Source organism: Struthio camelus, chromosome 5, assembly GCF_040807025.1.
Source record: "Struthio camelus isolate bStrCam1 chromosome 5, bStrCam1.hap1, whole genome shotgun sequence".
Taxonomy (NCBI): Eukaryota; Metazoa; Chordata; class Aves; order Struthioniformes; family Struthionidae; genus Struthio; species Struthio camelus.
The window spans coordinates 21,246,528-21,265,633 of record NC_090946.1 but is presented as its reverse complement, the minus strand read 5'-3'; the positions used below and the strand labels follow the sequence as shown (position 1 = coordinate 21,265,633).

Here is a 19,106-nt window from a genome sequence, read left to right as displayed (position 1 = left end):
AATTAAAGTGCAGAGTTATATCTTCTTCCTCAAAGACTGTAAAAACAGTATTTCAATGCTTGCTATTAAAAGGGATTCTTTTTGTTTTGTCCACTCAGCAATTTTTAACTAACACATTGAAAGCAGGCCATTTTTCAGGCAACAATATTACGCTTTGTATTTAAAGCCACAAAATAAAGAGGGCTGACTGTTCTGACAGCTTTAATCCTGATGATACTGGGAGCCCTGAGTAAAAAGAAACTGGTAGAGCATGGAGTTTTCCCTGCTCAGCAGGCAGAGAAAAAGCAGTTCTGGATTTGATAAGTAAAACCAGATATAGTCAATGGTTATATGTTAAGCCTTGCAATTAATAGGAAACACCAATAGTCCAATGAACTTGCCTATCTGTGGTTTTTTGAGAAGGTCTTTTCTCCCATCTTGTTAGATATTACTCCACTGTACAATAGTCACGATTTTTTTGCATAGAAGAAAAAGAATTGTGTGTACTCTGCTGTCTTCCAAAGGCAAAAGAGAGAGAGGATACCAAGACTCCAGGCCCCATTTATACAAAAAAAGGCATATTGTTATTATTAATTCACACTTATCACTGCAAATGTGTGTGAATATAGTCTTGAAAATTCCCTGACAGGATTAGGACCTCAATATGAGGTGCTTTACAAATACAAAGATGCAGCCCTTGTCCTAAAAGATCTGACAATCAAAGGAAACTGTTGTGATAGTGATTCCTCCCAGTTAAAAAATGCAAGCATCAATAGAATTAATGTCCAACCTTAGATTGTACCCAAATACTATAATCAGGTGCACATTACAAATAAGATATTAATAGATAATTATCTTAGGAGAACAAATTCCTTTAAAAAAAACATGGTACCATTGTACCATGCCCTTGCAACCTTAAAAGTGGCAGAAATGCAGCAAATAAACTGTTTATTTGAAATAAAAATTGCACAATGTCTACATATCTTTGTTCAATTTAATGGGGATCTATACCATCCCCTCAACCACATCTACACAGAATGCACTCCTGAATAATTGAACGGATGGAAACCAAAAAGCTAAGAGACTGGGTCTGCCATGAAGTAGTAACAATTGGGAATGATTCTGTAAGTATAAACAGAAGTAAGCCCTATCATTAAAAATAAGCTTGTCATAAAAGTGGTTGTAATTATGGAAAAATTCTGACTAAAGCTAATTTGAGTGAGTAAGGATTGGGCCCAAATTCAAATCCCTGGTTGAAAGGTCACTAAATAAATGAAAGACTTTAACCTCAGCAGATTTTAGGTCATTCCTAAATGCCCATATTGCATTTACCTGGCTAACAGAAGATTTGTTTTTAGAATAGGACATAAGCAAGCATTATTCAGGCTTTTTTTCCCCTTGCAGCTTAAGCAACACGATGGAGGCTACAAAAACTCTGAGCCGCTTTATCCACCTACTCTTTAAAGATCAAAATACAAAACGTTGCCGTGAAAACAAGTGAGAATATGCAAAGGTGTTATATGCTATGTATGCCACTGACATAATACTTTAATAGGATATGCTGTAATTTCCTGCAATTAATATCTTAGCAGAGCTATAAAGGCTTTTTTCCAAAATTATACCATTGCGTTTACAACACTAAAATTAATGTTGTGTCAACCTTTCCATTATAAGCCCCCTTTTTCAGAGGTTTATAACTTGGCTGTAAAAATATACTCTGGCCTAAAATGTGGCATGCAAGATCTCCATTTAGAAGCAGCCATTTTGATTAAATAAAAAACATTATTTAAAAGATGTTTCAAATAAGTCTTCTGAATGCCCTAGAAAACACACAAGGGACTACTAAGAAATGTAGGCATTCCTTGAACAACAAATTATTTTCTCTCCTCAGTAAGCCACTGTTCAAAGGATGTCTCACAGTCATGGAAGTTGTTCCTTACCTGTGAGGAAAATACTTGGATATGGGAAACTACGGGATTCTTCAGGGAGTGCAGCCTCCCTCCTTGCCTCTTTCCATACGATGACATCTATCCTTCTGGTCAGCCCCACGACCACGTGAAAAGCTCAAGCGAGCTGAAATGGTTTTTGTTTCAGGCAAGCGAGAAAGGAACAGACAAATATTTCTCTAGCTGGCTGAAGTGAAGTTATAGCTGAGGAAATAAAGTTTGAAGATGGTGGATTCACTCCGGCTAAAAACTCCATCAGAGTAAATGAAGCCAAGTGATGACTTTGACAAAAAATCATGATGGAAAGGAAGACCATGAAGTTAGAGAACCACCCTATAGACTCTGAGACCACAGATTTCAGAGTTCACTAATTTCATATAAGATATGAAACAAGTCACTTAGGAGACTTAACTCAGGTGCCTAAATTAGGAGCCGAGATTCCCTATCTAATCAACAGAGGGTAATTCAGAGCACCTGGACTGCATTATATATGGAGCCAAAACTCCCAATTCAATCACCCAAATTAGATATCTAAAATTAGATGCCCTTAAACATCTATATGCTTTTTATACTACCTCAAAAGAGTTTTGTGAGGATAATGCACTTAAGCTTGTGAGACACTCAGATACTCTACTAATAGAGATGAGTATTCTGAAAATATATTACCGATGAAATTCAGTGAGATGTAATAGGCAAAGCTAGAAAAGTGATAGCAGAGATCTTCAATAAAAATCACTTTTTCATGTAGCAAAACCAAGTGCCAGACACCCTTCTCTGAAAAAGGTTTTTTTCTAAATTTTTAATTTATATTTATAAATTGCTTTGTCAAATAAGGAATCCCAGTCTGTGTTTAGGCTATTAGGAATACATTGCACTATCAGCTTTATTTTGTTGCCCGTAGCAAACACCCATTTAAAGCTGTCGTATATTAGTCTTCACACTACTCATTTGTCCACCTGATCTATATTTTAAAGCAACTACATGTTCCTCCGCCTGGCTAATTTCTAGTTCACAGAATAAAAATGACTAATATATTACTTTAAAATAAAGTTCCCTAACTCAGGGGTACCCTTACAAGCTGTGGGGCGGTGATGTGTCTCAAGATGGATTTCACACTTCACCATCAACTGTGAATTTCTTTGCTTTTATTACTTGGTGTTACAACTTCAATGTTTTCTTAATATACTGTCATTTTGGGTGGGTGAATAAGAGGAATTCAGCATTCATAATGCACCATTGTATACTGTTTACATCATTTATTTTCTTTTTATTGAATGATTACAAACTTCAATTTAAAATTAATAACATTTTGTGGGAGTTACTGTATATGAATTAAGTGTGGTGATGTCAGTGCATCCCTCTGGAATTTAAAAGATATTTCACTGTGTTATATCATGTGTCGCACAGTATATCAATTTTTATTTCCCATCCCTCAAGTATGGAATGCACACTGTGTAACTTCTTAGATTCTCAATATAGACATAATTCACCCAAGCTGTGCAAATGCCTGACTTGCTAAAGATGATATATATAAGATTTATATAAAAGACTAGTTCTTTCAAACAAGTCGAAGTCTTGCATACAACATAACCCACTACATTATCTAATTACCTGGGGGAGGTTCTACCATAACACACAAAAGGAAATACGGTGTAAACTGCAATCATAAACCAGTTTTTCTTTACTTTAACAACCACTTTAAAATAAGGCAGATAACCTCCAGGCCCAGGTTGTTTTCAGCTTTCCTTGAGGGCTCTGCTTTGACCTTTTTGCTAGTGTCTGGATTAACTGGTTGCATAAAACACAAGGAATATCAGAAACCTTTGTTTCCTTTAGGTTCACTTTTTTTGTACGTTCCATCGAATGTTTACCAAAAGTTAAACTGCATCTGGTTTGCTCATTTATTTGTTTGTAGATACTACCTCTTTCTTCAAGGAAATCCATAATTCCCAAATGCATTCAGTGAGCAATGCGCTTACTTCTTCCTTGCTGTCATGACATTAAATATATTTAATGTATGTTTTCATGCCAAAACTGATTCGACAATACACTTGTATTCTTGATCATCCCCACAATTACTTCAAACACTGAACACAAATTTATCATGTCTTGTAACAGACTTTTTATACACTGATAATTATAACAACTAAAAATCACTTTGATCCCTTAGGTCAGAGTTTAGACCATCTGGTAAATTTAAGATTTTACTGTGAGATTTCAAAAAGTACTTTACAATTTATTTTCTAAATGCTTTTGGCCTTTTTATGTGGGGCTGCACTTCATCATTTTCCTCCAAATACTTGCTTCTGCAGACAGAAATTTTGACCACTGATATCATCACATTCCAGGCTCGCCTGTATACCTGAATATCTCCATAAATCAAGTCATTTCAAAACCAACTTTTATGAACTATTTTCTTTATTCACCATCTCCTGATGAGTGTGTCAAGTAGTAAAAAAATGTAATGCAAATCCTGACTGTTTTTCCCTCTTGGCCATCACATGGTTGTCAATCACAAGAATCATCACTGAAAAAGTAACTAATTAAAAATGAAAGGCTAACATCTTAGGCAGTTTCTGTGTCAGTCCTGGGATATGTTTCAATGTAATGCTGATGTAAGACCTGAAAAAGAGCTGGCGTGCCCAAAAGGTTGCCTCTTTTCTCCCACTACATCTATTTGTCTGATAAAACAAATGATCTCCCCTAAAAATCCTGCTTCACTTACATCTTTGATGTCCCAACCACAATACTAATATTCTAAGTCCTATTTCATTCTTCGTATGAGCTCCCTAGTCCCACAAAGCCTACTTATGTGAGTAACACTTAGATATACAAGTTATCAAACACTGGCTATGTGAGTATTACTCAAGCAAATGAGACTTCACAGGATTGGCCCTGTTGGAAAGATGCCAGTTGGCTGAACTTCTGCTCCCAGTTACCCATTTTAGTTCGTGCACAGGCTGCTTAGGAAGGAAACTGGTTTTCTGTGTGGGAGCAAATACTTCCCATTATGTAGCTTGATTTTGACCTGAATGGGTTAGCCTGCAGCTTTGACAGCGCAGCCTCACACAGGGGTTCATGCAGACCTCCACTACCAGAGGATTAGCACCAGACGGGTTCAGCAGGGCATAATCTCCACGAAAGTCTTTGGGAGCCACTCAAGGGTGCAGGAATGAGCTAGCACAGAGGCTCCCATAGCCTGGCACTCCTGCGCTGGCATACAGCTTGGCTGGGCTGAGCAGCCCACCAGTGCAGATTGACTCCTGAGCAGCAGTAAAGGTGGGTAGCAAATAGTCACTTGATCCTTCACTGTTGTTCAGAAGCATGTTATAATCTGCCCCTGAACTAATAAGGCTCAAATCTGAGGCCCTTATGTAAGCAAAGGCTGTAGAATGAAACTCTGGGCTCAAAAGAATCAATGAGATGTTAGCATCTGTCTTTGACGGAGACACAGCTGAGAAGAGGCCTCTAAGCCATTGGCAAGGTTGCAATACAACACTCCTAGCATGAAAGAAGCAGCAGCACTTGAACCGGGGAGTATGGATGCCTGTGCCTTCATTTCCAATTCTAAAACAGATGTGGGAGAAGGAAAGTGGGAAGGTAGCTACTATCATTTTCTGCACCAACATGAGCCTGAGGAACAATGACATTTACTTTGGTTTAACTAATTTCCACACTTCAGCTCATGTTCGGCACCCGTGTGCCAAAGTCCTGTTCTTCAAGACTGTTGAAATATCACTTTCCAAAACATGTGTGCTAACATTTGGCCAACACCACCACAAGATCATTTTATTAACTTGTAGCTCGTTTCATAGACTGCTGCTCATGTTGCTAACATATGCTATTCTACCATTTACTGCTCTATAATTAGAGAAGTCATATGAAAGAGATACACAAGGCTTAATTTTTGCATTATATACAATTTGTTTAGACTTGGGTAGGCGAAATAAAACTATTTAAAAGAAAAATAAAACGTATAGTGAACTAGAAAACTGTAAGGCAGCTATTTTAACTCCTAAAAGGTCATACTAAAAATAAAAATAACCTTGTCTCTCTGACTGCATACAGTTTTACAGATTATGTTCGAGTCAAATCCAGAACTATTTTCTGCTTTGCCAGGATGCATCTCGTGTCATGGGGCTGAGGGCCTCAGAGGCAGAGCAAATAGCATCCTCATGAAAGGGGGACAGAGGTGCAAGAACTGAATCCTAGGCGACAATGCCAAAGGGGTGAGCGCTTAGCACAGCACGTTGTCTTCCTCCGACCACCACCACGTTGCCATTAAAAAGCATGTTCAGTAAGGAAGAGGCTGAATAAAGGACAAGGAGCACAGCTGGGGTATCCATAAAAGCATGGGTCTACCAGCACCGTCCCTGCAGCAAGAAGTGGGCCCGTGGCTGCAAGGAGTTTCGTTCCAGGCTTTTAGGTGGAGAAAGGAGTGTGAAATAGCCATGGTTCCCGCTCCTTGGGTGGCTGGGAAAAGGCAAGGATCTCACATCGCTACTCCTCCCGCACTGCCAGCAGAGAAAATTCCAAGCTAGTCAGCTGCAAGACGGCTTTTGGTGGAAAAAGCTTGCTAGCAATACAGCTTTTGCTTGCGTAATTATCAAATAAGACTTTAGAACTCATTAATAAGCCACTGTGTAATAATAAATAAAATATGAAACATTTTACTTTGATGTTTAGTGTATTTGTCTTTCTTCCATTGGACCAGTTTCTATTTTCACTAACCAAGTTATGAGCTGGACAGAAGCCGTGATGCCACACCGATGGCAGAGCCCTGTGAATTCGGATCAATGATTCAGCAGCCAGCTACAAGTTATAGGCACATAATGGCAATTGTCTCTTCTAAGTGGACAACCGCCCTGCAGAAGGAAGCTTGTCATAGATTTTTTAATACTGAACTGTAAAAACAAAACAAAGCCAAAAACAACAACAAAAAAAACCCATGACTGCGGAAACAATTCATGAGCAACCTGAAATTTAAGGGAAATGTCTCTTCTCTACTGTAAATTAATAAGCTACAGCTATAGTTTATTAAGCCACGACAACACTTTCCATTTTCGACTGCCATAATCTTGACTGTTTAAAAATTACTAGTAGTTTTACCTATTCTTTAATCCAGAAATATCATTATTAAAATGTTTGAAGCAGGCTACAGTGCATCTATCATTACTTTTACAAGTTAATTAGATTAGATAAAAGAAATAATTACATTAGCATTTTTATCCTGGTTTTAAACTTCCAAAGAAGATCACAACAGTGTGCCTGTGGGCAATTAAAAACAGCATACAGCAGTGAAATATAAAGGCAAAAAAGGTCTGTTTTTCCTGGCTAATTCATGATTGAAGATACAATTACAAAATATTTTAAGGGTTTGCTGAAGCTGGGGGCTATTCCTAGACTTCTAAGCTTTGTTTATAACCCTCATTTTCTTTCAAGGGAGTAGCTGATCTGCGTACATCCTGCCAATAGATGTATCAAATTGCTTTCAATGGCTTTATTTGGTCCTGTTCAGAGCTTGCTGGAAGGGGATCAGTTTCATGATCAATAAGATCAATAACAAAAAAAAAAAAAAGAAGAAGAAGAACAAGAAGAACAAGAAGAAGGTGTGCGGGAGAGAATATTCCCTAGTGCCAGAACAGTAGCACTGCAATTGCTTTTTGCCTGTCAATGCTAAATACAGTTTACAACAAGAAACACCCGAAGACAGCGAGCTGGACTGACGATAACTGGATTCCAGCTTGTGCATTTTCAGCAAGCTCACTGCTAGGAGGTTTAACCTGTCTCCCAAAGGCAATAAATGAAAGGTTCAGCTCTTAAAATTGGAGGTCAGTTACATACTTAATGATGAAGCATATCTTTAAATCTATTTCTACTATTATTATCCTAGCAAAAAATTAATTAACCAGGTCAGGGAGGCCATGAAGGCTAATGTGGAATGTAATTATTCCTGATCTTTAGACACGTACTTCACATAAAGAGATAGTCCTTATTCAGCTCACCAGGTACCTGAATTGTTAGTAGTTAATCACGGATAAGAAGAGAGACTCATTGGTTCAGCCTCTTAAGTTTTAAGTATGACTCAAACAATTCACATTCAAGAACAGTTTAAATAATTGTCGTTTTTAGGTTACTACTCTTTTGTTTGTTTACTATCACACAGTAATCACGCGCACGCATTTTGACTGAACTAGACAATGCAAGAACGTTGACAGTAACCTATGCGGCATGAATGTGTACATTAAAATTAGAAAAAAACCACTTTTAAGCTCTAGTGGCTGAATTAAAACAGAATACTTGCAAGCAGAGCAGAGCAGAGCAAGCTAATTTTTCTATGCAATGGAAACTATACCTGATTCAAAGAGAAAGGGAAATGCTCTGCAGTGGCATTTACCATAGTACAGAATAAGGGAATAAGGTGAAGGGAAATGGATGAAAGCAGTTCGGACTAGCTTTCACTGTGATAATCATCACAAGGTTCTTCAGAAAAGCTCAACAACCAGTATCTCTTTCAAAAATTTCAGCCACAATTTAGGTTTTGCCCTAACGAAGCCTACCTACCAGAGAAGCAGAGCTACAGGACTTTCATCCTTTAAGCCTCTCCACATGTAGAGAAATCCTGGAGGAAACGCACCAGATTTCAGTGGGCTCCTACCACCTTCCACAGCAGAACACGGCAGGTCTCGAGCATTCGGCTGGCCTCACTGTGAGACTTCTGCCAAGAAGGCACTGAACGCAGGGATTTCAGGGCCTCAGGTGCTTTGCAAGGTTTGAACCATTAGACATACGCAAGCCCCCCATTCTTTTGTTTTAGTCTTCTCTTTATGATGCACCACCAAATTCTGACGTTAAACAGCTTTTTCCTCTTATTCGTAGGGTTTCCTTATCACAGCACAGACTGAGATGTCCTTGGAGTAGCCTCATTTTGTCCCTACTAGTTTAAGAATACATTTCAAATAAAAAATGAAAGTTCCTTAACAAATCTGAATCAACCTGGAGCCTGATCTGATAGTCCTTACTTGCCCTACGGTGTTTTTTCAACTTTATCTCCACTTAAAGGAATACTTTGTCTGCATACCTTGCAGAATGAATGTTTATCCTCTTCCCTAAGAGGAATACGAACATTTGAGCTGAAAAGTAATAATACACTGAAATTTTTCATTTCAGGTTCTCAAAACATTTTGTTTGGATTGAGGAATAGGAAATGATTTGCCAAATTTCAGATAGTTAATCAGAGACAGAACTGAGAATAACTCCAAAGTCCCTCTCCCTTTAGCCAATAGACAAAACTGCTTTCCCCGCACCCTGAAAGCAACGTTATCTTCACTTAGAAAACATGAGACAACTATGAAGAACGTTATGATCTCAGTACTCTTCAAATACCTATGTTGTTTTCACCTGCTATGTTTGCTGATGGACTGCTGGCAAAGATTCAGATGCATAACAAGTCTGGAGTAAGGTGCTCCAGGAAACGAACTTTAACGAAACTAAATGAAATAAGGTGTTTAAAATGGTAAATAGTATAAACATATAAACAGTATAAATCATAATGTAAGTAATAAATACTAAATAATGTAAATGAACCCAGTGGGTACCCAGGGAAAGATGTGTGGTTTAATAGTAGATTATTTCCACTTTTATATATCGCGGACAGAAACCTTGTAAGCCTCATCTAACGTCACTTGTAGTTGTTCAGAGCGATAGCCAAACTGGATGCACTTACTCATGAAAATCACTGCTTAAACATTAACACTGTACCTCGGAAGATCAGAGAGGTACAAAGGGCGTCTCATGTGATGGTAACATTGCATCAGCAATGCCCTACTCTGGAATACCAGAGAACATAACTGTACTCATTTCGAGTAGCTGTGCCATGAATAGGCCCATGTCCAGATGGAACTGGCACCTGTGCTGCTCACGCTTTATCATCTTTTCAAAAGGGGGGGGGGGGGGCGACAGGGAAGAGTACTATTGTTTTTCCCTGCATACAAAGGTATAGACAACAATCCATGCCATCCCACGTAAGTAATCACGGTTTCCTGAAAAGGGCTGCACAAGAGAATTTTTAAACTAACACACTTTCTGGATAAAATCAAGTATACCAGCGGGGGCACAGCTTAGAATTCCACCATGCCCAAAGAACTAAAGTGGGAATATAAAGGTTTATTAGAAAACGGTTTTTTCCCCTCAAGCCACAGACAGTGTGATTCACCTCATCTCACTTCAGATCTCTACACTATAGGCATCCACATCCTTTATAGTTAATGGAGAGAAACAGCCATTTTAGGCAACAATTCACCTGACATATTTTAAATGTCTACTTTAGGATAAGATGAATTGCATCCTAAAACTACTCACACTCTGCTTCTCTCTTTCACTATAAAAACAACATGGATAATTAATTGAGCCGCGGAGTCTATACTGTAGATACCGCCTTTTGATCTGATGAATTCCACCTCAAGTTACTAGTGTGGCTTCATGGCAACTACTTCAGGGTCCGTGCCAGGGTTTCCTCTGAGGACCCTGGGAGGGCGCCTGGGAGAACCAGTGCAGGGTCGCATTGCTCAGCTGCCTGCATTTCACCTACAGCCCTCAGGAAGCTACAGGTCCTGACAAATGGCAACACTTGCAACCAATTCAACAGCAGCAAACCCACTATAAACTGCTGAGGAGACCTAGCAACTAACTTCTATCACAAGCAAGCCCTGGCTAATGAACTTGCCACAAAATTAGTCAGAACAAATACACAAAGAAGGACCACTTGGCTCATGAGTCAGTGGACTATGTAAGCTGCTGTTTAGCCTTGGAAAAAAACACTCTATAATCCTAACAAACTTTTCTCAGTAAGCAACTTGTAAGATCAATACGTGTTTGATAAGGCAACGGCCCAACAGTCCTAATGCTGCATAGTAGCACCCAGGAGGTTCCTAAAAATGAGGAGAAGCCCACTAGCAGTCTGGCCCACAAGCTGGGATAGAAAACATGCTGAAATTCACTCATTAGAGTCACTTGACACATGAGTAAAACTTGTTCCATGTAAATATATATATTTATATATATAATATAAGTCAGGCGCCCAAACTACTAAGGAACTATGGAGTAAGAGTGGCTTATATTGGCAAAGATTTTAAAACAAAGGCATTTAGGGAAGGGTCACTGAGAAACAGTTTAGCTCACATGAACAGAACCATTTAAAACACTTGTTTGAATATACATCTAGGAAAGGATGCAAAAGAAAGCTTGTGAAGGGTTCAGCATTATGCCAGAAGAAACTTGGGAATGAATAAGAAAATGAATCTGCAGACTACTCTAAGACAGCATTTCCCTGGAATCAGTGGAAGGGTAAATCTTTACCATTCTCACTGGAGTACAATTGGGTATTATTAACAGAAAGGCAACAGAAACCTTCCCCCCCCCCCCCCTTTTTTTTTTTTTTTTAAAAAGTCCTTCCTTTGAGGCAATATGTTTGAGTTACAGCAAAATCCTTCAAGAAAGAGAGACTGTTACTCTTTTATTGCTCCAGCACAACTTTGGACCTGGCCCTTAACAATTGGAAGGCAATCAGCATAGCAGTTTATCCCCATGAAAGAAAAGATGAGCCTAGGAACACCAGTAAAGCTCCTAGGAAGTAACGAGTGTCATACGAGTCACCGTTTCTTCACGTTGCCTCAAACTGACATACTGTAAAGAAGATGTTATGGTGAATCTCCTGGAAATTAGTGGATTTCTAATTGCCATAAAGAGGGCAGCAACTGGTATTCACGTAACGTTCATTTCATGGAGTCATAAGCTGAGAGCATTGTGTGCACTTTCTCCTTAGAGAAATCTCTTTGAAGCCTAAATCTCTCCTTACAATAAGAAGGATAATAACAGCACAAAAAAGAACTCGACATTTTTGCCTTTCTGTCCCCTTTTGGCTCTTGTAGTTTATCAAAGCCAGCAATTGTAAAAATAAAGTTTCTGAAATTATGACACGATAATATAAACCATTAACCCTGAAAAAGATTATGTGCAGTGCTATAAAATATGATCCAAAAAATTCCCTTAAAATTTGTTATTTATGCCATTTTAAACTTTTGGTGATTTCGAACACCTTAGGGCTCCTATGGCATCTTTCTGATTGGCACTTGGCTCACAATGCTCTTGGTACCAGTTGGGGATGTATAAGAGAAAATAATAAGACTTAGATGACTTCTAGGCACTCCCCCCAGAAAAGGCAAACTGAAACGGGAAGTGCCTTTACATTCCTTACTACAGAGCAGGATGCTTCCCAGTAAAACATAACTGCACTCTCCAAACGGATACAAAAAATGACCTGGTCCTCTTTTTGTGTGTCCTAATTTTTAAAGGAATTTTAAAAAATTAAAAACATTGCTCATGCAAATAACTCTCTTTTTGTTTAATAGATCCAGCTACATGTCCTTTTTTGCTCTTATGTCAAAGGAAGACTTTTTTATATGCAGTAAAATGATTCATTGTTTTTGGAAGCCAGATTTGCAAATACTGCCTAGAGGAGAAGGTGATGTATTTTTCACTTTCACTACTGCTTCATATCTTCCCTCCCTTATGTACCCCAACACAAACATGCTGCTTCTTTTCAAAGTCTTCCAATAGGTGATGACAATGATGCTGCTTTAAATTCAATCGTGTCTCTCAGCCCAGGTATCAGCATATTTATAAATGTTAATTAAATCCATTAAAGTCCAAGTGAAACTGCATTATTAAATTTGCAAAAGTATTTACAAGCACATTGGGTTTGGTATGAGGAAAGGAAAGGCTTCACTTTGGGCAGATAACAACATGGCAACCAGCTGCTTGGGGGAAAAAACAAATAGTTCAAACGTATAAGAAATGACTGGCAGCACAATCAGCTGTCAGACCAGAATGAAATATTTAAATCAAAGAACAGGCGCATGGAAATGCTTTCAAGCAAAATGGGAAGCAAAAAAGGTAATACAGTCATGTGTCAACAATGCCTGTACTCACATCACTCTCCACCTGCCTATATACTTGAGAAACAGTCTATTTGCACAAAATTAAAGCAGGCTCTGAGCAGAAGTACAGAAAATCGAATGCCTCCAGAATGCTCCCAAATCTGTGAAGGTATAATTACTCAAAAGGTACATGGCATACATACACCTGTACGGCACTGAGCATCAGCAGACTGGTGACCAGGACTTAGAACTGTTTCAATGTCTATTGTCGTATTTTCTAGCTGTTTGCTTCAGTTAATGAAATTGAAAACACATTCCCTGTGTTTTGCATAATAAGCTTTTCTTTCTAATGCCAATTTTGGCTTTGCAGAATAAGGAAATCTATAAACAATAATTGAAACTCTGCTTTTACTTCATTAGAATGTAACTCAAAATTGATTGCAGATTTCAGAGTTAAATGGTAAGACTTAAGAGATAACTCATAACTTTCAGAAGAAAACTCTCCTTATTAAATACAAGCTATTTCCACCAAAAAGATGTTCGACAATAATTTTCAAAGGCACAAAGACCCTCCATAAAGAGCATCTTTACTGAGGCTTATTAGTAAAGCACGTGGCAGCTTTATTTTAGATCCTTCTCCCTCCACAAATGGAATTTAAGTATAATCAGAAGAGAGCAATAAAACACACTGACCTGAATTTGCTGCTGCAGTAGATTGATTTTGTGCTGCTGTTGCAGAAGTTGCTGCTGTTGTCTTGCAATCTATTAGAAATAAAATTTCCATTAAATTAAAACAGTAATATTGAAACCTCAATATTATTGACTGAAAACTTCTTATTAGCTATTTTTATTATATGTTTATTGAGCATCATTTTTTTTTTTAATATTATTTTAGAGGTACCTGTACGCATGACGTAAAATATGATAGAGCAAATGAAAACAACATTGCAAATACGATGTAAAAAAATGCAACATGCAAACGTAGCTATCCAGTAAGAAATATATGTATTTTAAGCACTTAGGCCTCAACTCAGCAAAGCACAGAAACATGGGCTTAGCTGTGTGCATGTGAATAATCTCATCACTATTCAACAGAGCATTTAAGCTTGTGGTGAACTTTGACTATGATGCATTACTGTTAGCTACAATGGGAATGAAACACATGCTTAAAATTAAGTGCTTTGCTGAATGGGGATGGGATTACTCAGGTGCTTAAGGTTAAACACACATTTTCCTGCTTTGCCGATCTGAAGCCTTAGCTAGTATTTATAGATGTTTCACTATTCAGCACAAGCTCTTAGGGCAAACTTCTCTAACTTCATTTTCAATGAGCAGTACATTACTTCTCCCGCAAGTCTCAACATCTTCCTTGGAACTACTCAAGGCAGTGGAGTCTTATTCTGTGTCAAAGACAGCAGCACCTGATGCTCAGTAACTCATCCTCAATATAACCCTGTCAAATACATAGACATTCTTACCCTCGCTTTGTCGATTCAGTAAGGAATCTGAAAAGGTAAAGGTGTAATATATCTCCCCTCTAACATGCGTGGAAGGAAGTGAAGGTGCAGGGCAGAGAGAACAGAGAGACTAACACGAGAGAAGCTCCTGCCAGGCTCCTCCACTCCTGCACGGCCTCCAGAAGCAGCACTTGGGAGCAGAGGGGAAAAGGCTCCTTCCATCAGGCCACAGAGCGGCTCGGTGCTCGCAGTAACACTGACTGCCATAACCAGGAAGGAGCTGTGGGAGCCGGCCGAACAACTGGACTCCCGCTTTCAAAGGGTGACTGCTCAGCAGACTGAAACAAGGATTAGATTTGTGTTTCCTAGAAACTCCAGCTCAGCAGTTTTGCTACCTTCGTTTCTCAAGTATAATTTCCCCTCCTATAAATATTTATCAAGAGCAGAGAAATCACATAAAACAGCATGAAGTTGGTGACAAAGGTAGCCTGGTCACTTGAGTCCCCTGTTTCAGTTCTGGCAATAACCCTCCTTGTCTCCTTCCCTTTTCTCTTCCTAGCATGCTCTCTCCATCTCTGATGAAATATATAGTTTAATAATAATATATTAAGTGCATATATTTTAATTTTGAGAAAGCTAAGTAATACAGTTTTTTGATAAAGAAATTTCAGTAAATGTAGCAAGGTTATTTGGAAATAAACAATCACATAGCCTTAGCACAAACTGTCAAGATAAAGCTCCTCACAAGGAACCTGCAGGTACATATTAGCAGCTTGTAATCGTGCACACATAGAGATCAAGTTTGTTATTTCCTTAATCTCTCACACTTTGTTGCCTGGAAATAGTTCTGGGTCTTTTTTTTTCCATGGCAACAATTAAAATTCACTTCTGTATGGGGGACCAACACAAAATCTGTACATATTTTAAGCCTTATATATGGCCTCAAAGAAACAAACTGACATCCATGTGTTACTGGGGCTGGGATCAGGGCAAAGTGCTGCTCATAAAAGGAATCAAGCCACTATCAAAGCCTGCTGCACTGATGCCCATAGTAGGGATCAAACACCCTTTGTAAGCCTGGTGTTCAAATATTTCTGGACAAAGCTCCCAGTAAAATGAGTTACAGCATGGTGAATGAGGACTGACGAATCAGGCCCTAGCCTGCTAATGAGAAAGCTAGCTCCAGCAGGGCTGCCTGTGTGACTAGGTAATACAGGGGCTGCTCCTGGGTTCTCGGAGCTTCTAGTAGTTATTGTCAGAACTATGGTCAGCAGCAGCACCTATGCTTCGAAAAGCAACTGCTACAGAAACACCTGTATGAGCGCTTGAGTACCCTTTCTAATTAGTAACGTACCGAGTGTGCTATTCCATCCTCGGACTGTAGTGCTCGTCACTAAAGATAAGTTCTGTCAGGTTTCTGTCCACGGTGCCCCTGCTGCTTATATCTCAGAGAAGGTAATTGAAAAATAATTGTGATACTCAGCTTCAGAAAGGAATTACTTGTAATTACACTTTGAAACCAGACACCAAATGGAACCGTGTCATGGTCATTCTTTCTGGCAGCTGTATGTTTTTTCACAGATATAGAGCATCCTGATTTGAGAGTTTTCTGGAGCTGCTGGCAACCTGGCGGCTGCTTTGCCTAGTAAGTCACAGTGAGCTCTTTGTTTCCTTTGTGCGTATAAAGGCGCTGATCTGCTCAAGTTTGGATTGCTGGTCAACAGTTTTTGTAACCATTTGTACAACGTAATAACATTTGAATATTCATTTCCTGATGAAAACCAGAAAATATACCACTAGACTTCTAGTGTCAATGGTTCCTCATAGATCGAACAGTACTGTGTTAGAAGATATATCCAATACGCTGCAATACAATTACCATAGCATAGTCTAGATGTATAGGCTTGACAAAGTAAAGTAGGCTACACAAGCACCATGTGGCTCAAATTCTGAATTTTATTTGCCTATCGGTTGAGCTACATGCTCGCTTCATTGAGCATGACAACCTAGTTTTAAGTGTCATTTAATTTTCATTTTGAAATATAATTACAAAGTGTTCACTGTAAGATATCACTCGTCTGCAAATGTGTCAAGATTAATTTGTGCTAGCTTATTCACAAGTGTCAATAGTTAATTACTGTGTCATCTCTGGATGGCTAAATGACATTCTAACTTCTGATTTTTTACAGTGTTCCTTTATGTTATTTTCCATTAGGGGATGAGTCCATATTTCCTACATGTGGGCAAATACTCAAGCACATAAAATACCAGACGTCACAACTCATTAAAATCAACAGAGCATATATTGCTGTATATATCCTATAAAATACATTTAACTGAAAAGATAATTCTAGTAATAATGTCAGATTCCTAAAAACCACACATTAATTTGGATCTGTCTGATCTAATGCCTAGGAGACTAGTGTATGGGATCACTGCTGTCACACTTTTGTACAAAGAGAAGAGAACAGCTCTTTGGACAACTGGTCTTTTAAAATAAAGTGTGGTTGTTTGGGGCGGGGGTAACATACTTGAAGGTTTGGGAGTTTTTTAAGGTTTTTTATTCAATTATTTTCTTGTCAAAAAGAGGAAGAGTTAAATAATGCTTATACTCTGGCTTATCGGTAACTCCTGAAATTGCATCTCAGTGCAAGCAGCAGGAACTGTGAAATCTATCAAATGCAATCATTGCAGGAAAGAAATTATTTGAATTTTCACACCCACTTTTCTCTCAGGGTCCTATAATATTTTTCTCTGTATGGTAAAAAAAGCAATTTCTGAAGATATGTAAGCTCTTTTAACAAAAAAGATGAAAGGAAACACCAAGCAAAACAATGCTCATGATGAGCATTCTGCATGAAACATTTTCCCAGGTTTCTTTCTTGGAGCCTCACCTGTTCTTGCTGTTGGCGAGCAAGGTCCATTTGCTGCCGTTGTTTTTCAATTTGTGAAGCTGCCAGCTTTTTCTGCTCATCGTGGGCAGCCAGGAGCTGCTCCCGTAAGCTGATCAGCTGGGTGATCATGGTAGAGAGCTGTCGCTCTTTTTCTGCCAGGCTTTCTGGTGTACCTAAATGTGCAGGAAAGATGTACTGTAAATATGAGATAGACAATAGTTACCTAACAATATTCACAAAAAACTGGCTGAAGCACCAACATGCTTGAATATACATTTTTCTAACAAATCCCAAAAGGTTTTAGCACATAGCTTTGCCTGTGCTCTAAGCAGTAGAATATGTAAGAAAAATTGAAGCAGAAGAGAGACTGATATAGAGTATTTCTTTCTTCTGACAGGAGTAATTAATGAAGCACTGTGTACAAAACCCTGCATCTTTTCCATCTAAACCTGCCCAGTGTGATTAATACATTCTGTATTACTGTCCCCAGTTTATTAAGCATAGTTTTCTTTCACTTTATATATACTGTGTTTTTTAAATATGTAAAAATGTTAAAATACATATAAAAAAGACACTGTTCAGTGAAAAAAGCAGTTTAATAGTTTATTGATCATTTCTCTAAAATGCCCATGTATATGGTGGGTCATTTGAGTAATGTATGTAATCTTTGGTTATGGAATAGGTATTAAAAATGAGCTATATTTGTCCCTAAGAGAAATTGCTAACCTGAGAAAATGGCTTAAAAATTTTCATTTAACTTTCAAAGTTTACTCTATAGAGAGTACTTAATTAATATGAAACTACGGTACATTTATTCTTTGCGCTAATGATGCTTAACAGTCTGTTTATGGGTAAATTGCATGGGTCTCCTAAGTAAAGAGTACAGGGTCCTTTTGCAAATCCATCCAAAACATTCCTTCTTATGTACAAACATATTAATCTGTCACAAGCAGCAATGTCAGCTCCTGTATTTGAACCACACAGTGTTTTTCCCCATGTGAGCGTCGCAGACCCACGGTACTATAACATAATCATTAGGGTAAGGCAGCAGTTCAGGAATATGGGAAGAGCAGCTGAAATAGGTTTACAACTGGACATGGGATAAATGAACCAACTGCACCTTGTACAGAAGAACTGAGAGCTAGAGAGGAAGCTGACCAAATCAAGACCTAGCCAAGTTATCTGCCCCAAGGATATTAAAAGTGACATAAGAAGATAGAGGGTATTAGCATCCTTTCTGTCCTCCATTCGCAATAGAGGACTGTGATAAAGAAGTCACAGGACTTTCTGAAGAGGAAGAAAATGTGTGAGGAACAGGACCTGGGAGGGAATGGAGAAACTGTCACCAAAATTATGACTCCACTTGCTTCCCAGGGTAAGATGGATATTTTCTAGGGAAGAGAAGAAAAGGTTGACAGGTTTCATAAAGAGAAGGAAAACAAAACAGGATCCTGCCAAGCAGGTCATCAAACCCAAGATACTCTACTACTTTCACCATCCTACGATGGGACCGATGTTATTGTTAAACAGGCGTTCGTTTGCAAAAGTAGCATACAAGAAAACCTCTATGTCTACATTTAATTTCTATGGAAAGAGACACTGCATGGCTTAAGTCATTCACTCTGAACAAAGCAAACCTCCAGAAACAAAATGTAACTGTTCTTTTGAATATTTCTTAATTGCATTTTACAACATAATGAAAGTACTAAAAATATTTAATTTCTTAGACTCTATAATTATCTTACTTTTAAAACAGTCTGCACAAAATGATGTTTGAGTACCCCATAGTGACAAATCTTAACTCGGTATAATTGTGACACAGGCCTCTGACAAGGAAACAGGAATCACTTCCCAGGACTTAGTGGAAATTTTAGAAATGGTTAGAAAATTCCT

General features: G+C 38.4%; 1 protein-coding gene across 19 annotated transcripts in view; it reads right to left on the bottom strand.

Moving 5' to 3' along the window:
- The window catches only part of SOX6 (SRY-box transcription factor 6), a 380,365-nt gene that overhangs the window by 130,498 nt on the left and 230,761 nt on the right, over window positions 1–19,106 (bottom strand). For all 19 annotated transcript variants that reach the window (XM_068944941.1, XM_068944948.1, XM_068944953.1 and 16 more), the window contains 2 exons: window positions 17,214–17,386; window positions 13,556–13,624 (listed from right to left, as the gene is read on the bottom strand). In XM_068944941.1, coding sequence (XP_068801042.1) covers window positions 13,556–13,624; window positions 17,214–17,386 — 242 coding nt within the window. The remainder of the gene's footprint in view (window positions 1–13,555; window positions 13,625–17,213; window positions 17,387–19,106) is intronic.